General features: G+C 41.3%; 1 protein-coding gene across 3 annotated transcripts in view; it reads left to right on the top strand.

Annotated features, from left to right (window-relative positions):
- Positions 1-22,707, top strand: part of abat (4-aminobutyrate aminotransferase) — a 49,417-nt gene that overhangs the window by 2,249 nt on the left and 24,461 nt on the right. For 2 of the 3 annotated variants that reach the window (XM_003459391.5, XM_025906717.1), the window contains 4 exons: positions 13,447-13,590; positions 16,182-16,279; positions 16,363-16,392; positions 18,743-18,860. In XM_003459391.5, the coding sequence (XP_003459439.4) occupies positions 13,447-13,590; positions 16,182-16,279; positions 16,363-16,392; positions 18,743-18,860 (390 nt within the window). The remainder of the gene's footprint in view (positions 1-13,446; positions 13,591-16,181; positions 16,280-16,362; positions 16,393-18,742; positions 18,861-22,707) is intronic. The other variant, XM_005464936.3, reaches the window with a different exon arrangement.

Consider the following 22,707-nt stretch of genomic DNA (forward strand, 5'->3'; position numbering starts at 1 on the left):
AGGATTCAAGTTTTAGTTAGTAGTTTCTTTCCATTTAACTTTGTAGACTTTATTGCACCAATGGAGTAGAGGAATCGATTGTGCTGCAAGGTAGTAGCTTCTTAAGCACGGTAGAGCCATCCCTCCTTTCTTTTAACAGCTGATACACGCTGAAACTCATTCTAGGTTTCTTTCCCTGCCAGATAGTCCATTTGTCCCAATTGCTAAACTGATTATCGCTTATGTCTACCGGCAAGATTCAAGGAATGTATGAAAGGCAGGGGAGAATATTCATGTTGACAGCCATAATCTTTGTGTTTAGATTTAAAAATGGTATAAGGTTCCATCTTTGCAAGTTTGATTTTATTTAATAGGATAAGGGATTGTGATTGGCTTGCAAAAGTTTTGTTGGGTCTTACTTAAGCAATTCAGCATCCCAACAGAGATTGAAGGTGTAGCTGTTCTTTGAGTCAATACGTTTTAGTGTCAAAGCCTGTGTTTTTCATATAATGATTTTGTAACCTGACAGTTTTACAAAGACAGCCAAAACTCTAAATGATTTTTCTGGCTCCGTCAGAAAAAAAAAACAACAACTTTGTCAAAACCTTATTAATTGTCTGAGGGGCTCAATGAACAACACAGAGGGTGATGGTGATGATCACTTTCATTTCAGCCTATAGTGTTACTGCATTAGGTGCTTGCTGCCTCTCAAATGAGATCACAAAATAGATTGCAATGCATGTAATAATGTGTGTGCTTCATTGTATTATGGCTTGTTTCTGCAGTTATATATAGACTGGTTTTATGGTTGCTGGTTTATCAATCAGCTGTGAGTGTATGACATAATTGTAGGCTCCATGAATGGTTTATAAAGTCAGCAGGTCAACATGATTTCCTCATCTGAATGAATCACTGTGTACTCTGTATTAAAAAAAAAGATATATTTTTCACGGCACCTCTCAACTTTTAAGGTTGAATATCTTGCATATTAAACCCTATTGTTTTTTTGTGTGCTTTTTTTCTAAAATCATGCATCATTTTAGACTTCTTTAGCCTCAGTCCAGGGAAAACGAGTGAGAGAATGACATTTCAGCGTGCTTTCATATCTCTGGAAGCTAGTTTTGGTATTAGGAAGCTTTGTGAATACAGGAGACCCTGTTGTTGCCTAGACAAGGCAACTTCTAGCCCCATCCCTAATGTAGACATTGTTACCATTACTACATGTTTGCTTACTTTTTTGTTTACACCCCTTAATTAAGAAAGCATGAAAACTTTGTTATCATCTCAGAATACAGTTGAAATTAGGCTTAATTTAAACAGCTCAATATCATCATTGACAGTTTTTTTTTTTTCCTCCCCCTTGATTTTCTTAGATTTGCTGCACCTTTAAAACGATTGGAAACTACAGATGGGAATCAGGAACCGGTTTTTGTAGAAAACTGGTTCTCTGTGGTGTAATTCTTTGAAATTTATAGTCTGCTTGCCTGTCAATCTTGCTTTTCAGTTCCACTTGCACTCATACTACAGTCAGCTACTTTCAGTTCATGTGTCGCAGGTGTGTGACACACAAAAGTTATATCCACGCTGTGTTGCAGCGTGGATATAACTATTTACTGATTATTTCTCCAATCCCATTACTTTACTGATTACTTTTTCAAAAGTAATTAGTTATTTATTACTTAGTTACTTTTTAAAAACATGATACACAACCTGAATACATAATAAAGCAATAGACCTTTCAGCCCAATTCTATTTCTTCTGCATAATCCATCATATAAAATTGAATCAAATTAAAAAGTCTCTTTTTAAAAATTGTTTTATGAGTTTTAATCTTTTAACTTTATGCACTTTGCATTAAGCAAATATTAAATTATATGCAACAGTCTTTCACTTAAGAATTAGTTTAACATTTAAACCTATTTTCTGCATATTCCAGCATATAAAATAAGTAAAACTCAGCAACAATAAATAAAATCAAAGATTCAGCAGCACTGAGTCCTGTCATTCTTAAATCTATTTTCACCTGTTTAGCAGGAGTGGGGCGGATGGAGATTTGCCACAGCGGTCATGTCAGTGGGGGGATCTGGGGGTTTCTCTGTGAATGTCACATTCCCGTGGCAGCCTGCTCGGTGCTTGCTCAGATTTTAAGTTTAATTTTTGCTGTAGACAGAAGTTTTCTACCCACACAGAGTGAACAGTGGACACTAATGTTTTTATCACTTTTTACAGAATCAAACTCAAAGTAATGTGAGTACTCCCAAGCTTTAATGCTGCATGGTCGTACTCTCTCCATCACTCCATATTATCCATTGATATTATCCATTGATCTGCACACGTCTGTTGCTGCCAAGGACGTCGCACACTTGTACGTCACTGTCATGAGACACTCTCACAAACATAATCATGGTTTAGTCACTTACGGGAAAGTAACAGTAATCTATTTTTTTTTTTTTTGCAATAGTAATCCCTTTACTTGTTTCTTGAAAAAAGTAATCAGATTACTGCCTATCTCTACTTGTAATGAATGTAGCCTTTCGTAGCTTTAGAGGCAAGGCTCAGTGAATTGTAGATCCAGCACTGCATCCTGGAAAGTCCTGTAGCTCAGCGGTCCCCCCCGGTACTGGTCCGTGAGTCGTTTGGAACTGGGCCGCGAGAGTTGAGGCTCGGGTGTGAAATTCATGATTTTCAGGGTTTTTATTAGTTTTTAGCAATTTTTTAATCGTTTTTATCATTACCTCGGTTTCCCTGGGTCTTTTCCCGTGTATTATGAATAAATCCTATTTGTTTTGGTACCGGTACTGGTTTTATAAAAAAGTTTGGGGACCGCTGCTGTAGCTAGCCAGACCCCTGTAGTCAGTGTAGGTCAAGGTAACTTAGCCACCGTTAGCTATCTTCCAGCCAACTGTCCCAAGCAACCAGGAAATCAGGCAGGATGGGTGACAGTGAGGTGGAAGAGTAGCCCTAAACAGACGCCTGCAGTACACTACCAACCTGTTCATATTTACATCACTGATGACACGCCCGCTGAGCAAAATACTCTGGTTATTGGCAACTAATCTGAGAAACATGTAGACGCCAGCAAACATTGCTGTTTGCCTTCCATAGACAAAACTGGGAAACATTCAAAGTGCTGATCAGCTGATGGCAGAAAGTGAGGATCAGCTAGCACAAGCATTAGCAGAAATGACATTCACTTACTTCAATCGGAGGTCAATAAAGCCAATATTGAATTGTTGTGTAGTTTTGCCAAAACAATGTTGGATTCTGTAGTTTTCTTTGGCACCTCTGCAGTCGGACAAGGAGGGACTTTCATTTTTCAAGATATACAGCAGGTAAAACTGAACACATCACTCATTTCCTAAGCAAATATATTTCTAAAGGTGTTTCTGACGTGAAATTCTCACCAGATGTCAGTAGCAACCCATCCAATTCAAACATGCAAAGAAATTCATCCAGAGATGTTCATAAATCAAAGTATGTGTAATGAGAAACGACACAGGGAAAAAGTATTGATGGAATGTGACTGAAGTATTCTTCTTGCTTCATTTGACAGTACTGTTAAATTCAACAATAATCCATTCAGAAATTGCAATGTGAAGTTCTGCCTCCTGTTATTTTGTTACCGCCATCTCTAAACCATATATCATAGCATATCTCACTGCCATCTTGTAAACTTTCCCTTTAAATCTTGCTGCAATCCCTCTGTCACAAATCACCCCTTACACTTGTCTCCACCCACTCTATCGTGCCTGAAATCTCCTCTTCACCTCACTTGTGCACTATCTATTGCTTCACTATACTAGTATTCTATTTGTAAATCAAGATGTTCAAAATTCAAACATTTAACCCACTGAGAGATCAGCTCGACAGTATGTTATGTAAAATAGGCCAGGCAAACCAAGTGTGTTAAGTACTTAAGAAATCAGTCATTCCATGTCAAATCAACCAGGCCTTCTGCTCGACATTCTGGTGTGTCAGTCTACTTTCAGACCTCTGCAGGCTGTTTGAACACAAATATCGCAAAGACTATTAAGTTTCTTGGAACTCTAGCCCATAAATAGCTATAATCTATATTGTATACATTGCTGTGCAATATGATTGTTGGGTTTTTCTCTGTATTTATTATTGTGCGATCTACTGTACAATATAAAGCGCCTTGAGGCGACTTTTGTTGTGATTTAATTATAAATATATATAAATAAAATTGAATTGAATTGAATTGAACTGTGCAAAAGTCTTAAGCCCCCTAGACTAGACTCCATCAATTGCATTTTCATCCAAATATTAAAACAGTCCTTTGTACACCACCAAAGGGTGGCATACAGAGATTAAAATACAAATTGACATAATATTTGGAGGCGATGCGGTTAACAGTAACATTTACTTTTTGTTGATGCTAACATCGATTTTACAGTTCGTATTTCCCTTAATCAGAGGATGTATCTTTTTGTGTGTAGGTGTATGCTAACTTAAGAATTCATAGAGGTCCTTGTTTTGTTTCAGAATTCATACCACAGCCTTTTGTAGTAATTTAGGCGCTCAGAACAAAAATATTTTTTATATTTACATTTCCCTTAAAAGTCACAAATATTGTTAGTTTCATTAAATACATTCAGTGTTAGTAGCTGTGCTATGGATTTCTTAGCTGCTGTATTCAATAATACCACCGCACAGCTGATTACACAACAGATTTGTTGTCAAAGTAAGTTCAGTTTGTTTAAGGACAGGGCAGAAATGCTGCAGGTTTAGTCAAAACAAACAAACAAACAAACAAACACACAAAAACTGTAAATATGATTCAGATGTTCTGGAGAACAGTTAGATTTTTTTAGTTTGCTGCGCTCCTTTATTTTTCTTCTTACTCTATAAATTACTGTCAAAACATCCTAGATGCTTTAAACTGTACTCACATGTGAAACTAACCAGAAGCCTCATGAAAACAGGCATAATCAAATGTGACTGAAAATAAAGCCTTTTCCTTTTTCTCCTGCCTGTTCTCATCATAATGGTGTAATTCCATATTTTCCAGTTCCAAAAACCTTTCTTGTTTCTGGTCTGTAGCACGTTGGATCTATTTCTCAGCAACTGTCTCCCTATCAGCCCTGTCACCATTTATTTGGTTTGGGTTTTTTTGGGGGTTTTTTGGGTTTTTCTGGGGGGGGGGGTTCTTATGCTTCATAGGTGTGCATTCTGGTGAACTTTGGATCATTGTCTGCATAACCCTTCAGGATTTCAGCTAATGACTGAACTGTTTCTTATTGTTAAATTATGACCCCTCTGAGCCCTCTAGTTCTTTAGATGTTTTTCTGGGTTCTTTTGTAACCTCCTGGATGAGTCACTGATGTAGTCTTGAAATAATTTTGGCCGAGTTTATTTTTAACATAGCCGGCTCCTGCCAGTCACAACGGATGGCTGTCCCTCCCAGAGCCTGGTTCTGCTGGAGTTCTCTTCTTGGTAACTATTAACAGCAGTCTCACTTGATGTCGTGCCTACTTATTTTAAACAGGCTAGGGTACATTCTCTGATTTAAAAACCTATTTTGAAGCTCCCTTTTCTTTCGAATATTTAAGAAAAAACTGTACTCTTAAACATTAGACTGTGTTTCCCAAACTGGTTTTAAAACTGTCTAAAGCACAAAATCTGTATTTTTATGAATTCTTAATGACCTTTTACTACTTTTTAGGTGACTTTGGCTTTCTTGTGCTTTTAGATCTCTCTGCTGCTTTAGACACAATAGACCTCACTCGTGGCTCATTAAAACACTATGTGGGCATTAACAGCATAGCCTTAGAGTGGTTTAGGTTCTTTTAACACAGAGAACCTTCTAACCATCTTGGTGATTCTGCATCTGCCTCAGCCCCTATGTCATATGGAGTCACACAAAGATCAGTTCTCAAGCTAATCCTTTCTTCCCCTTACCTTCTCTGCCTGGCATGTTTTTTTTAAACATGACCTTCCATATTTCTATGTGTATGACACACATGCCTATAAGAAGAAATGTCATCTCCCCTAAACATTAATGGTTTAGGGGAGATGGATGAAGTCAGATTGATGTCATTATGTTCTGACCCAGCGGTGCCTCTTGGACTTGGTCCTCTGCAGCTAAACTCACAGTAACAAACCTTGGTGTGAAACAAGACTGTAATTTTAAACTAGATTTTTTTCATTGCCTTTTTAAAACTTATTTTATTGATTTGTTGTGTGGTATTTTGGTGCTTTGTTCAACATATTGCAAAACTCTTTAGAAAGGGTTTTACAAATAAAATTGGATTTATTTATTTTTTTTAAAGGGAGTCTTGCCTTCAAAGTAGTTCCATAGTTCCATAGTTACACTTCTGTGATCTTACTCAGTGGAAACAAGAAACACACAAATGTGTCTTTATATTCATTTAGCGCCTGGACTGTTGCCATAGTGACAGGGTAGTAATGTCAGTTGCATTTTAACTTGGTTCTTTTCACTGGTAAATAGCAATGACTGAACAACATGAACCTGTGATAGTCATGTATTTTACTTTTATGTGAACAACACCCGTACAGCGCTTGACTAGGAAAGTAAATGAACAGTAACAGTGTTTAAAGAGCCTCTGAACCACTCATTAACAGCCTCGATTGCACCGAGTGCTCAAAGGAGATCTTTCTGAACAAATTTAAACATGTTTGTTTGTCTCAGTAACCCAGGAAAGTAAAACTTCCCATCATTACTTTTACTTAGCATTATTATGAATGGGGCCTCAACATAAATTAATAATCCACAACTAAAATCCGTATGATTTTAACTATTTCATTTGACAGTAGTGCTGCTGAATTCCTGTTGATGTTCAGATTTCAGCTTATTACAGTGCAAACTGTGAACTTCTTCTCCCCCCTGGCATATGAAGATGCAGTCTTGTGTAACTTTCACAATCAAAACCGGTTTTATCCAGTTCATGAGGCGTTGCCAAGAAACCGTCTGTCTGTGCATGCATGTCTTTGTATGTTGTGCATGCAGTGTGCAAGTGCCAAGGTTTTCTAGCCTGTGAAAGCAGATAACTGGATTTTTCCTGTTCCTGCAGACAGTGTTACATAACACATGATGAATGAGGAGAAAGTGCATGCAGCCATCCCTGCCTTTGCCTCACTCAACCCTTAGTTCTTTTTTATCATAGAATACTATTGTCATAGTACTTAAAGTGCTACACTCTACCTTAAAAAAGTAACAAATATTTTAACAAAAAAATCTTCTGTTAGTGGGCTTGCCCAAATTTTAACATCATCAAACTCTCAAACACCCTTGAATATTACTATATGAATATAATATAGTGTTCCCAGTAAATCACCACTGTCTAATAGTAGGTCTGGGGAGCCATAGCCCCCAGGACATTAAGCAGGCATGGAGGAGATCCAGGCCACAGACATCTAGTGGACCCCCAGAGAATGAGAGGCCAAGGAGGACCCCCGCAGGGGCAGTCACTCCATCCACCTAGAAAAGAGCTGAGGAGTGCCTTGGACAAGGGTGACCCAGCAGCCATGGTGCAGCCACAGGGAGCTGGGTGTGAAGACCCCATCCCTCTCTCTGCCCGCTGATATGTGGTGTAGATGGATGCTGTTCTAAAGTGCATTTAAAACAGAGTAGGGGTAGGTGCAACTGACTCTCTGCCAGATAACAGATGAACATTCCCAAGAACCCTCAATGTCTACATGTATTTAAAATTCAGAGGTGGACCACCCCGATGACACACCAACCAGGACCCAAGACCCCAAGTCCACCCTGGACCCACCCAGGAGCACCTAGCAGGCCGGTAACCTACGTCCACCAACACAGACCCTCCCCCAGCTCTGCCAAAGGCAGCCTCCTGGTGGCTCTTGGTGGCCACCCAAGAGCCACCAGAGCCCCATCCAGGTTGTGACCACAGCCTCCGAGTTGACCCCCCCAAGAAATTGGTCCCTAGAGTATCCCCACACAACCCAAGTCTGTACCCACCCCCACATCAACTACAATAATGAAGGTGGGAAAAAACCACGACCCCCACCCCCACTAGGTGATGGAGCCGATCAAAGAAGCCCAGAGAGATCAAATGTGGCGGCAGAAGCTAATAGACTAATATGTTCTATCATATGGTCTCTAAATTGGTTAGAATTAAGATTATTTTTATTTTTCCAGTTTATGAAGACAGTCAGGCAATGAAGGTGGTGAGAACCATGTGGACTGCATTCATCTCTGTAGTGACATCATCTAAGTTTCCCAACAAACACACTAAAGGGGAGACTAGAATTTTACATTTCAGACACTTTGATAAGTCTTCACATATCCACCACCAAAATCTCTGAACTGGTGGACAGAACCAAAGCGTGTGGATGTAATCGTTAGGTGTATTGCCTTGACAGTGTGACCTGTATAGTGCACTCCATGTAGTATTTTGTATTGTATTAATTACAGATTGGGATTTCTAATCAATGGAAAGGTTTTTAAGCATATCTGAGACCAGAAGTTTTGGTCTAAGCTGACTGATAGATCCACTTCCCATTGTGCAATAGAAAGGGGATATTGATTCATCTGTTTTGGAGAGTGTCTTGTGTTTTAGATAGTAGTTTTAGAGTTTTGAGATGAATTCAACTTAATGAGGTTTAAGTTTCTTTTTTACTATAGATTTAATTTGTTGATATTCTAAAAAATCTACTCTTGTTAATCCCATACTGTTAAACTAGTCTGTCAAACAGAATAAAATCTGTTCCTTCTAATATATGTTCCAAGTATTTAATTCCTTTACAACTCCAATTTGGGAAGTTAATTATATTATTGTTCTGTAGTATGTCAGGGTTGTTCCAGATGAGTGTATGTTTGGAATTAATGAAGACTTATTTTTAGAAACTCCCACCATAGTGCCCAGGCTCATCTAACAGGGTGTGTTTTAACCATTTTTAACCATCCTGAGATGAATTGTAGGCTGTTGGCTAAGAAGTAGTGTTGAAAGTTAGGCAGATCTAGTCCTCCTTTGTCCTTAGTCCTTTGTAGCATTTTTAAGCTAATACGCGGGGGTTTATCTTTCCAAAGGAATTTAGAAATATACGATTCCAGAGATCTGAACCAGTCTGCTGATGGTTTATTCAGGATCATTTAAAAATAAATAATTGATTCTTGGCAACTCTTTAAAAAGAGTTTATTAATGTAATTACCTCAGAGAGAGTGGTTTGTGAGTGTTGGAGGAAAAGCAACACATCATCCACATAAAGACTGATTTATGTGGATGAGATAGAGATATATATATATGTATATATATATATATATATATATATATATATATATATATATATATAGGTCCTAAGGCTAGACCCCCTATGCTAAGCGAGCCTACCGCAGACATGAGCGAGACAGATAAATATGACGGCATGCCGGCTCGGACGTCGCCCGGATCAACAAGGTCCGCGTCAGGTGTTGAGGAACCGCGGCACCCTGACAACAAGTGGGCTACTGGAACAAGAAGGCATCGGTGGGCAAGAGATGAAAACAGGGCGTTGTTGGAATGCTACTACGCAAGTAACCCTGGCAGAAGGGGTTACATGAATAGGATGAGGGGCCTATGGATTCTTCGATACCCAACATCCACAATGACGGCGAAACAACTAGTAGCTCAGTGTTCCAACATTCGAAAGAAGGGACTGCTATCACAGCTAGAGATTGACGAGGTACAACATAAATGCTACGGCAAGGAGGAGTCAGGACGCCAGGTCAGGGGGGAGATATCATCACCCCCACCCGAGATTGGGTACATAGCCCCAAGTGCGATAGGAGAAGGATCGTTGAGTGCGAGAGGAACTGACCTGAAAGATAGGATCATGGCCAAGCTTGAAACCTGGATCCCCCGTAGCCGGTTACCAAGATTACGTGAAGTACCCTCAGAAGGTCTGCTAGATGATGTTAATGCAGCACTACGGACGATACCTACAGCCACGATTACCGACACTAACAAGCTGATCTACACTACGGCAGCAGTGATCAGTGAGATGCTTGGCTACAAGTTGAACAGCCACAAGGGGCAGTACCCTCCATGGAGAAGGAGGCTAGAGGGCAAGATCAAAGTAGCACGAAGGGAGGTTAGCCAACTAACGGAGTTGCAGAAAGGCGCGACAAAGAAGGTGCATAAGAAATACAGCAAGCTGTCCATACCTGAGGCCTTGGAAACTGCCAAGCAAAGACTCACAGCCTTGGCCAGCCGCTTGAGGAGGTACACCAGAGAGATAGAAGGCAGGAGAATAAACCAGCTGTTCTCCACAGAACCAGCAAAGGTGTACTCTCAGTGGCAAGGGAACAATAAGAGAACAGCACCACCAAGGCTGGAGACGGAGCAATACTGGAAGAGCATATGGGAGAAGGACGCAACCCATAACGGCAATGCTCAGTGGCTAGTGGATCTGAGGGCAGACCACAGCAACCTCCCTGAACAGGGTCCAGTAACCATCACAGTGGCAGATATCCAAGAAAGGGTCTCCAGTATGAAGAGTTGGACAGCACCAGGGCCCGACATGGTTCACGCCTACTGGCTGAAGAAGCTGACTGCACTCCACGAACGTCTGGCAGCACAAATGAACCAGCTGCTAGTTAACGAGAGACACCCGGAATGGCTAACCGAAGGTCGGACGGTCCTGATCCCCAAGGACCCCAAGAAGGAACCGGTCCCATCCAACTACCAACCAATAACCTGCCTCAGCACCACATGGAAGCTCCTGTCAGGCATCATATCGGCTAAGATGAACAGGCACATGGGTCAATACATGAGCAGGGCACAGAAAGGGATTGGCAAGAATACCAGAGGCGCAAAACACCAGCTACTGGTAGACAGAACAGTCAGCCGAGACTGCAAGACCAGACTGACCAACCTGTGCACAGCCTGGATTGATTACAAGAAGGCCTATGACTCAATGCCCCACAGCTGGATACTGGAATGCCTAGAATTGTACAAGATCAACAGAACCCTAAGAGCCTTCATCAGGAACTCAATGGGGATGTGGCGTACAACACTAGAGGCCAACTCCAAGCCCATAGCACAAGTCACCATCAAGTGCGGGATCTACCAAGGAGATGCTCTGTCCCCACTGCTGTTCTGCATAGGCCTGAACCCCCTCAGTGAGATCATTAACAAGACTGGCTACGGATACCGACTACGGAACGGAGCAGTTGTCAGCCACCTCCTGTACATGGATGACATCAAGCTGTATGCCAAGAGTGAACGAGACATCGATTCACTGATACACACTACCAGGCTATACAGCAATGACATTGGAATGTCGTTCGGACTGGAGAAATGTAGTCGGATGGTAACAAAGAGAGGGAAGGTAGTCAGAACTGAGGGAATTGAACTACCAGAAGGCAACATTGCAGACATAGAGGACAGTTACAAGTACCTGGGGATCCCGCAAGCGAATGGGAACCATGAAGAGGCCGCTAGGAAAGCTGCAACCACCAAGTACCTGCAGAGGGTCAGGCAAGTCCTGAGGAGTCAGCTGAACGGTAAGAACAAGATCCGGGCCATCAACACCTACGCCCTGCCCGTGATCAGGTACCCTGCTGGGGTAATAGGCTGGCCAAAGGAGGAGATAGAAGCCACTGACATCAAGACAAGAAAGCTCCTGACCATGCATGGAGGGTTTCACCCCAAGTCCAGCACCCTAAGGCTGTACGCTAAGCGGAAGGAAGGGGGCCGGGGACTGGTGAGTGTCAGCACCACAGTCCAGGATGAGACAAGAAACATCCATGAATACATCACGAAGATGGCCCCAACTGACAGCGTGCTCAGTGAATACCTCAGGCAGCAGAAACCCAAGAAAGAGGAGGAAGGCGAGGAACCATCATGGAAGGACAGGCCCCTGCACGGTATGTACCACCGGCAGATAGAGGAGGTGGCTGATATCCAGAAATCCTACCAGTGGCTGGACAAAGCTGGACTGAAAGACAGCACAGAGGCACTAATCATGGCAGCACAAAAACAAGCTCTGAGTACAAGATCCATAGAGGCTGGGGTCTATCACACCAGGCAAGACCCCAGGTGCAGGCTGTGTAAAGATGCCCCAGAGACAATCCAGCACATAACAGCAGGGTGCAAGATGCTAGCAGGCAAGGCATACATGGAGCGCCATAACCAAGTGGCCGGCATAGTGTACAGGAACATCTGTGCCGAGTATAACCTGGAAGTCCCAAGGTCAAAATGGGAGATGCCCCCAAGGGTGATGGAGAATGACCGAGCTAAGATCCTGTGGGACTTCCAGATGCAGACGGACAAAATGGTGGTGGCTAACCAACCGGACATAGTGGTGGTAGACAAACAGAAGAAGACGGCCGTAGTGATCGATGTAGCAGTTCCGAATGACAGCAATATCAGGAAGAAGGAACACGAGAAGCTGGAGAAATACCAAGGGCTCAGAGAAGAGCTCGAGAGGATGTGGAGGGTGAAGGTAACGGTGGTCCCCGTGGTAATCGGAGCACTAGGTGCGGTGACTCCCAAGCTAGGCGAGTGGCTCCAGCAGATCCCGGGAACAACATCGGAGATCTCTGTCCAGAAGAGCGCAGTCCTGGGAACAGCTAAGATACTGCGCAGGACCCTCAAGCTCCCAGGCCTCTGGTAGAGGACCCGAGCTTGAAGGATAAACCGCCCGTAGGGGCGTGCTGGGTGTATATATATATATACATACATACATTTATGTTCAATTTTTTTCCATTCAGTAGTGTGCAAACAACTCAAGACCTCTTGTAATATACATATTCACATAATTCTAACTGTAATGTAATTACTAAATTTAATACGTAATATGTTACTGCATTACTGAAGAATGTAATGTGTTTACAGTAACACATTCCATTGGAATGTGTTACACTGTAGACAGGTCAAGCAGAGGGTGGCACTGGAAGTAACGACACAAACACGTGTGTGGGAGGAGTTTGGTGAGGAGAAGAAAAAAATACTTTTATATGTGTACAGTGAGGCTGGGGTGCTGCTGAATTGAGTTAAATATGGTTGGGTGTGGAAGGAATGTTTCACAGATTTCCACAGAAGAAGCAGAGTTTAGGGACGAAGGGGAATACTCCCCCATCACTGGATGTGAAGTCACTGAAAAACCTCATTTTGATTCAAAATCACAAACTATTTGAAGCCATTTGTTATTATTTTAATTGGTCATTCTCTACCCTGTGTTTGTTTTTATGTTCTGGTGACCATTAAATTAAAGAGTTGTGGCTCTCTCTCCATTCATTTAGATAGGGGCTTCAAGATACCCCAGGATTTAATCCAAGGTTGCATAGATATGAGACTGGCTGCTAGAAGGACTTTGTAAAAAAAACCCCACACTTTTGACTCCTCTGCTGTGACAGATGTCACATTCTTGTTTATTTAATAAAGTTAATGTGCTTTTTTTTTTTTTGCACCTTTCTGTTCTCTCTGTTCCCCCCTTCCCCAACGCCTCTTCCCCTTTCCCTCTTTCTTTTCTTTGTTTTTATAGGTGGCTTGGAGACATTAGAAGCTGAGGACAGTTTTTGCCTGTCTCTCACACTTTTTGACTGTGGCTGTTTTGTCATGGCAACCTCCTTGATCAGTCGTCAGCTGGCTTTTTCTCTGCAGAAAAACTTGTGGCTCAGTGCTTCAGGTAAATCTAGCACTATACCAGATCCTTCTTTTCCAGTCAGGATATAACATTCAGTGGCTAAAGGTGTGTTACTAGTGTTGGTCTTAAAACTGTTTGGACCATTGTGTAAATTAATATGTCTGTGAAGGTTCTCAGTCATTCAGGTCATCGTAATCTAAGGAGCTTGGAAAGAAAAGCGTCTGGACTTCTCTAAGTTGCTTGAAGACGTTTCACCTCTCATCCGAGAAGCTTCTTCCAAGCCATCTATGTCCACTGTGAGCGACCATCTTTGAACAGAGGCGGTGGTTTACGACACCAACTGTCTGCCATCTATAATCCAGTTTTGAGATCCCTTCCCAGACGCCTTAACGCCCACTCACATCCTGGGCCATCTGACCTCAGGAAATCACATGACAGGGTGGGGCCAGGTTTCACAACGAGCTCACCCTAAACCTTGGCTGATTGTGACCTACACCCATTTTCACACCTTGGCTCATGTGATTAGGTAGAGGATCATTAGGGGGTCCTTTGTCCCTCTCGAGGGGACACTCCCACAGAGCTTAAATCTGGGACTCTCCACCATTTGACCCTAGAACTGAAGAAGCTTCTCGGATGAGAGGTGAAACGTCTTTAAGCAACTTAAAGAAGTCCAGACGCTTTTCTTTCCAAGCTCCTTAGACTGTGTAAATTGATCTTATTCTTCCAGCCATATTAGTGCCACAGCTAATGACTTATAAACAAACTCTTAAGACCCCAATAGTTTATTTGGCTTTTTAAGCACAGATTTTAAAGAATGCAATTATTTGTCCCTGTGTCTAACCCTCATACACACAATAGTCATTTTACACCTTTTCTACATGTGAGGAATGTATGGCTTATTTCAAAGTGACTATAAGAATTTTAAGATGATTTTTTTTAATTGAAATGTCTCATCTGAAAATGACATTGTAATACCTCTCATGGGTAAAGCAGTGAAAGCAGAATAGCATTGTGTAATCAGTGTAAATGTTTAAACTGAAGGAGGATGTGCTTATCAATACACATGTTTGTGCTTTTCAGAGATGAGTGACTGAGTGGTGTGTCAAAGGTCTTCTGTCCATAACCACAAAGCCAGACATACTACTGTAAATCTGAGTAACTAGTAAATTATTCACTACACATGGGACGCTATTGCATTGGCAAAATCTGTCTACAGACAGCTGCCATTATCCGATAAACTGGATTTGTGACAGGTTTTGCTACTGAAGGCATCTCCATAAAGGCTGTTTTTATATAGCAACATTTTATTGAAAGAGGAAGCTGTCTAGAATGTATAAAATGGCTATAAATAATTAATGCATTACAACAACTGTGGATTTAAAGTTGAAGCTCTGCACTTCAAGATGTGATTGAAGTACAAACTTGATTTGTTAATTTTAATTCCAGTCTGGTTGTGTGCAGAAGCAAAATCACAAAAAAGTGTTGTTGTTCCCAAGCAGAACAACAACACAACTAACTTTATCTCAAGAAAGTGTTCACCTGCAACTGCTTCATAAACGGTCGGTATAAGTGTCCAGCGGAGCACTGATATGAGCTTTAAACCTTATCTTTGCTTGTTTGATAGTAGATCAACTAACAGCCTAGTCATCCATGAGAAGCTATTTCAGTTCACTGGACTTGTTGCTGTAACCGCTACCTAAGTAAAGATGACCCCAAATTGTCCAGAACCAGTAAGAACTAGTTTCTGGGCTTATCTTGTTTTTCAGCTGTGAGTCAGAGTTACCGGGATAGAGGATACTGTAGGGGTCGAGGCAGATACTATGGATTTGGTTGTTTGAGATATAACTATGGAAAAATATAAATTTCCTTCTCTGCTCCCAAGCTGCCTCGGGCTTATCCAGGACAGAGGACATAGTTAGGGACAGTATTAGGGTATATTTGCCTTTAAAAAATGATCATAACAAAGAGGGAAAAGTTCCCAGCACTTTATTTGTTTCTATCATGGCTGGCACCACATGTAAAACACCAGGACATGAGCACAAAGTAAGTACCAAATATTGCACTCCTCACGACCATACATGATGGCAATGACATAGGTTACATTGTAGGATCATTGTAGGATCTACAAAGATTCACTATTGAGTCATGCCATAGTCTGGTGGTGGAAGACATTTTTCTGCAGAGGGAGCAAAATCTGGGGAGGGAGGGAGGGAGGGAATGGCTTGTCTATGACTGGGGTTGAGTTTCGCTGAAGTAGACAAAACCAATCCTCAGTGGCAGGGTCCCTTGGGGTGGAAAAGAGTTGTGCTTAGTTAGGTCTAGATATTGTGGAGCTGTACTGGTGGACATGCCCCTGGAAGATTGTGTGGAAATTGGGGACAGTGCCTCAGTGGTAAACTGGGCTGGTAGTACCTGTTTTGGAGAAGGGGACTAGAGGGGGTGTTCTAGCTTCAGGGGAAACACACTTCTCAGTCTCAGAGGTCAGGAATTTTTAAGCCCAAATATGTTCAAAAGATGTTTCTGCATATGAATGAATAACCAAAATCCTGATCATAATGACATTTGGAAAAATACTTTTCCTATGAATTTGTATGTAGACTGACTATGAACTTTTTTTGTGGTTTCTCCGTCAGGTTGCAGATATGTGAGCAAAGCAGCAGCAAAGCCACAGGTGGAGTTTGACTACGATGGACCCTCCATGAAAACTACAGTCCCTGGTCCACGATCAAAAGTAATGGTGTACACACACACACACACACACACACACACACATTTCTTGCAATCAAAAACTTTTCTCTCTCTTTCTATCTCTAGGAGCTGATGAAACAGCTGGGACAAATACAGGTGAGATGTGTATGTTAGTATTTGTGGTTTCTGCTAGTTACAATTGAGCATGATTGTCTACAGCAGCATAAATACAACAAGAGTACTTCTCCATTCCTTTATATATGAGTTTTTTGGGGGGGTTTTTAACTGAATGCCTTGTTTTGGTTGATACTGGTACTGGATACTGATCTCCTACAACTGCTGGCAAAAATTATGCAGTCATCACATTTGCAAGATGTTCAGTAAACTTACCTTCAAGCCAATAAACATGTGACAAACAAACATGCCATTATTTGTTACATGAACATTCTGGCTTTGTGAAACGTACCTCAAACAAATTAAATCAAATGAGGACAAACTTTGTAATCTAAAAGAAATACCTGAACAAATTTCAATATGCAAAATATTTAACCGGGTTCAGGCTTTAACAAGCTGGCTGCTTTTGGTGGATATGCAGAAAATATTTATTGAAAAAAAGTTGGCATTGGAAACTGGTGAACTGGTGTTTTTGTTTTGTGTTTTTTCAGGGGATGCATATTTTTTGGAAATGGAAATTATTTCACTGATTGTGTTTGTGCATTAATAACTGAACATTTTTTGGTATATTGCATTTTAATATCATTTTTAAAAGTCACTTTATTTTCCGTAGTAGCTCTACTGTAATTAGTAGGTATGTAGTGACACTCAGGCAACAAGTACGCTCATCATTGTATGAGACTTTTCAGCATTACAAACAAAAATGTGTTTTAAAAAGGCGGTCAGACAAACGGTGAAATCAAATGTTCAAATGGCTCTTTGTATTCAAGCCAAAATAAGCAAAAACTGCATCTGTGTGTCATGGTGAATGGATTTAAAGGACTCAGGTGCAAGACTCCTTGCAGAGTGATGGTGAATTTATTTACAGTGAAAAACAGTTCGAGTTTGTAATCCAAAGGGCAGTGCAGTGATAAGGTGACTCCTCCTCGCGGTGACAGTGCAGTGATAATCCAAAACAATTTCCTCTTTCGCCCGCTCCTCCTCCGTACCCTGGATCCTGGAGGCAGACGAGAAAACACACGCACGTTAACTCAATCGTTCTCGCTCGTTCACAGACTGGGTACACTAAATCGCGGCTACGCTACCCGGTTTAGCTCAACGTTCCAGCGTTGGCTGTGATCCGACCGCACCGTTAAATAGGTCTGCTTCGGATTAGTAGCAGCCGGCGAAGTGATTAAGCACAGGTGCGCCGATTCCAGCTCGGGACACTCCCCCGGGTCAGCTGCCGTTCTGTGCCACGGCTTCCGGAAGTACATGTTCCCACATAAAAACACACACGCACAGGATGGAGAGGAGAAAACCACAAAGTGCACACAAACACAACCAAAACTGGCAAAGTGACCGGTGAGGACTGTCTGGGCGTGACACTATGTATGACATACAGATAGGATGTCGAATGAGAGCTCTGTCAGCTTATTCTAACATGTTTACTTTACTTGTAAATATCTATTGATAGTAATACATATTGTCTTTAAAATTCTCTTTAAATTGATATACTTTTTCTCTAGCTAAAATGACTATGCCATGCTTCTGTGTGTGTGTTGGCAGATTGGGTCTGTAAGTATGTTAAGTCAGTGAACTACATAAATAATTTCTGGAGCACAATATGCTGTTCCCTCTTTTTTAGCACCATCCACTCTTAAGGTTATACGGTGCTTCTGTAGTATCTGAAGCTCAGTGATACCAGAGATGTCATGTTATCCAAGTGATGTCTTCATACTGTGCAGGTGTTTGTGTGTGGATTTTGATATAATTATATTTTAATTGTCTCTATTGTAGTAACTATAAAGTTACTTATCATTTTCAGGGATACTTTGAAGCAGTGGTTCTTAACCTGGGTTCGATCAGAGGGTTCGGCAGAGCCTCCGCCGTGACATGCACGGCTCATTTTGTGCACCAGTAAAAAACATATCTATGTCTTGAATTTGAAAAAAATCACATTTTATTTTTCACTAAAGAGGGGTTCAGTGAATGTGCATATGAAACTGGTGGGGTTCGGTACCTCCAACAAGGTTATGAACCACTGCTTTGAAGGATGTTAGAAAGACTGTTAAAAGGTTACAAATGCAGAATGAATTGAAGGCGTTATGTTTACCTTCAACATAAGACTCTTCAAGAACCATAATAGCCTGAATCTAAACATATGCTAAATTGTGCTGTTTTGTCAAACTGCACTGGTTTTTATAGTAAATAACTGGCTGCTTTTATCTTTACAAATTTGCCCTTTTTGTTATCATATTCCAGACTTCATAGTTAATTGATGAATATCTTTAAATACTCTTAATCTTAAGTACAATGTGAGGTTTTTAATACATAACATGTTTTTCCCCAGAATACTGGTGCAATCAACTTTTTCTGTAACTATGAGGAGAGCAAAGGGAACTACCTTGTGGATGTGGATGGGAACCGCATGCTGGATATCTACACTCAGATTTCTTCCATCCCAATTGGTTAGTACAGATATTTATGTAATCACTTCAGTTTAGATTGTTGAATAGTGACACATGGATGAAATCTATAATCTCAAATGTTATTTTATATTGCATGTGACTTCCAATGATTTTGTTAATCCTTTGGAAAATACAGTTAGAAGCTACATGGCACAGAAAAGGTAGATACAAATACCCAACAAATAAATCTACATCTTTAAAGTAGATATTGCCACATTCTGTTTTCTGTTCCTCCAGGGATGCTTTTCCCCCTTAAATCAATGGTTTCTGCTCTGAGGCTCATGAGCTCCATGATAGAAAGGTTTTTTTTCTTTGTCAGAATCTTACACACTTTATTAATTTAATGTTCCAAAGGGCCAATCAGACGATGTTCATTTTCCTCTCCCTGTACTTGCTTGTATGAATTTGTTGGGTCTGCGCTTCCACAGGCCCCGCTGGTTTAGAAACTTCTTCTCGTTAACGACAAGCAAGGAAACAAGACAAACAGCTTTAACCAGTTTTTACTTGCTAGCAAGGCAGACTGGTCAGAACCAGGCTCTTGGAGCTGAACGCTCCTCACCTGTCTCCTAGCCAGCATCAAATAAACAGCCTTCCTTGCTGCCTTTTATTGAAAACAGTTACAGTACACACAAGCACCACCCATTGTAACACCCCCCCCCCCCCCCCCCCCCCCATGGTTCTAAAAGATAAGGCACTATGTGTGTATGTGTGTGCACTTGTAAGCACGTGTGTGTATGTGTCTGTGCGAGAATGTGTGTGTGAGTGTGTGAGTGTGCGTGTTTGTGTTTGGGGGTGCGTTTGTGTGACCTCCTGCTCACCGAAAGGGTCATAAAAGCAAGAAGTTTACTAAACAACAAACAGAACCTTCAGATAGGATGTCCCTATAATAAAACACTACGGCCTCCCCCACCAACACACTGGCTGGAGAGGTGGTCAGAGACAAAGGAATGTCTTTGATCATGCTGCTTGAACTAAGACTTACAAATTTGAGTAACACAATGACAAGATTTAACAATTTGACTCCAACTGTCCCCCCCTTTTTTTTTCAATTTTGTACTTAAATTTCCACTTATGGACCCTTGTGTTTGCCTGTTTCAGTGTAGGCTTCATTCACACACAACTCCTCATGTCATTCACTTCCTATTGCTGCAAAAGTTCACAGTTAATACATGTGTTAGCAGTTACCCTATTTCTCATTGATCGCATACACAGTAAACTGCATCCTGCAAGGAAACAAATGAATGTCAACAGTCAAAACAGGAATCAACATTCTCAAGATCATATGCCATATGCCCTATACAGAATAGGCATTCAAACCCATCAGTTGGTTTTTATTATTTGTCCATGTGGCTTCCAGCTATCTTCAAAGCTGTAGCCTGGTCAACACTCCTCTTTATGACCCCTATCAACCTCCCAAATGTTCTCACTGCATTTTTCCTGTGGGGTGAATAGAGTCACCTGGTGAATCATCTGCATTTACAACTCCTCTCCTTTCCTGTTGTCACTGCAGAAAAAGTTTTTTTAAAGGAAATTGGATCAAGTTGTTGTTTATGATCTTCTCCCCCCTTTTTGAGTCATGTCCACCCATGGCTCAAAACTTCATCCAGCTTAGAGAAGTGTACATGATGTAAATGTAAACAAAGGAAAGCCCTCTGCAGTATCAAGTCTGCATGGCAAAGTAACACATGTTAGTGATCTTCATCCTTGGGAAAAGTGCTGTCAGCTATTCCCCAGTCACCTGGCATCTGTGCTGTACACAGAATCACAATTCCATTGCTGAACTTCCTTTCTGCGCTGTCGGATGGAAATTGGCACACTCCCATCATCCCTCAGTTTCTGTTCCAACGCCGCTGAAGATTTAGGGTAGAGCACGTCTTACACCCTAGTTGTCTTCCTCAACGTCAACGTCGAATCTCTTTCACTCCTTTTGGTTGTTTGCTGTTCAAAGTCTCCTCTCGACGATCTTCTGGAAGCCCAGTAGCACAGCCTTCTGTGGGATGGCTGTTGTGCTGAAGGTGATCTCTGCTCCTCTCTGATCCACTTGAAGCCTCTCTTCTGGCCTCAGCTTCCATCTTATAGACGATCTTCCTCAGTCACTCCTTCTCATGGAACCTCACGTAACCTGCAAGTTAAAAATTGACACTCATCTTTTTTGCCACACGGCTCTCGCAATGTGTCAACTCCACACAATGAGACATGCACAAGAATGTTGTACATTCTCTCTGAAAATTTCTCCAGGGTTTTCCCTTGGAGCAGCTCCACTACAAACCTATAACCCTGTGTAAACCATTAGTCAGTAGTTAAATGTTAAGCTTGTTTAACTCGCAGCTTCCACCTGGAGCCTGTATCCTTGCCTGTAGGACAAAACCCTGTAAGTTAAAACAAACCTCACATTAGCAAACAAATATAGCATATAAGAGTAATAAAGTATTCAGCATCACAGACAAGTATCATTGCAGTTTTCTCAACTCATTAAACCCCTACTTTTTTTTTGCCATAATTTGCTCCACATCATAGATCATCTCAACTTCATTCCACATTGTAATCAGTGACTTTCCTTAAGCAATGTCACTCAATTCATTTATCACTATGAACTGACCAGTGGTCAAACAATGAGCCCCATATTAAACTGTTCCACAATCACTGCACATCTGTTTAATTGTCACTTGTCTGTCTGTGCTGAATCCTTTACAAGCACTCTTAGAGAGAAACATTAGCAGTAGCATCCTAGGGTCAGGCCTAGGTCACCAGATTCCAGAGGTGCTGTAAAAAGGCCATAAAGTTACATTCTGCTGTAAAAGAAATAACACTGGTTTCAAACACAGTATGTCTCACACTCTATTCACATTTCCACTGTAATATTCACATTTTCTCCAACATTTTCTCAACAACACATTGTAATTTCATCACCAACATACAACCTGTAAACAGTTTCCGTCACACAAAAACCCAGTAACCATATGGTAGAAAAAACATTAAGTGGTGTGTCCTGCTGTAAATCACATGATCAAATCACATTATTAACCCTCTGCTGTAGAAAAGTAATGTAGATGTTAGCGCTGCGCAGGTGTATACACACTTTCTCACAGCGACCTCTGTGAGCAACACAAGCCCATGAATAACACACCCCTAGTAAATTCACAGACACCCAGAAAAATTACAGCTAAAAAGGTTACATTTACAGAGTTCACATAGTCATGTGACCCAAGGTTTCCTCTGGTCTCCTCCTGCTCCTGCAACATAAGACACACACACAGATACATCCATCCCTTTGTCATGTCTGGGTGGGGGTTAACCTTGCATAGTGGTGTCAAGTCAGTCAAGTCTTGTCCACTTTTGTCAGCTTTCAGCAGTCCAGTCAGTTCCCCATTTTAATTTCACTCATTATTTATTCATTCATTCATTTATTCATCCATTCATTCATTGCTGACAGTGGAATCTATCGTCGCATTTCGTTTCAACCCTCAGCAATATGACGCCATTTCAAAAAGAAAAAGAATTTAGACTGGATTACCTCGCCAAATCCTTTTGGACACTTGCTTTCTGATTGTCCCAATAAGTGAGTTTCTCCCAAGCCCATTTTAATGTGGAGAAACTCACTTTGCGACCGTTCCCGACAACATGTTGTGTAGTTCTTCCTGATCAACGTTCAGATCTGCTTTAAATGACAGAAAATATTAAACAAAACTTTCAGTGCACTGTGAAAATAACAAAATAAAAAGGAAAAAAGAAAAGAAAGGCCTTGTTAAGTCATGACACATGTTCTTCATCTCAGGAGGGTAAATCATACCAAACCTAATTGGCAGGCTCAACTTTGTAACAAAAGACAAATCATCAGCCAGTTTCA

This window comes from Oreochromis niloticus, linkage group LG4 (genome assembly GCF_001858045.2).
Source record: "Oreochromis niloticus isolate F11D_XX linkage group LG4, O_niloticus_UMD_NMBU, whole genome shotgun sequence".
In the NCBI taxonomy this organism is placed as follows: domain Eukaryota; kingdom Metazoa; phylum Chordata; class Actinopteri; order Cichliformes; family Cichlidae; genus Oreochromis; species Oreochromis niloticus.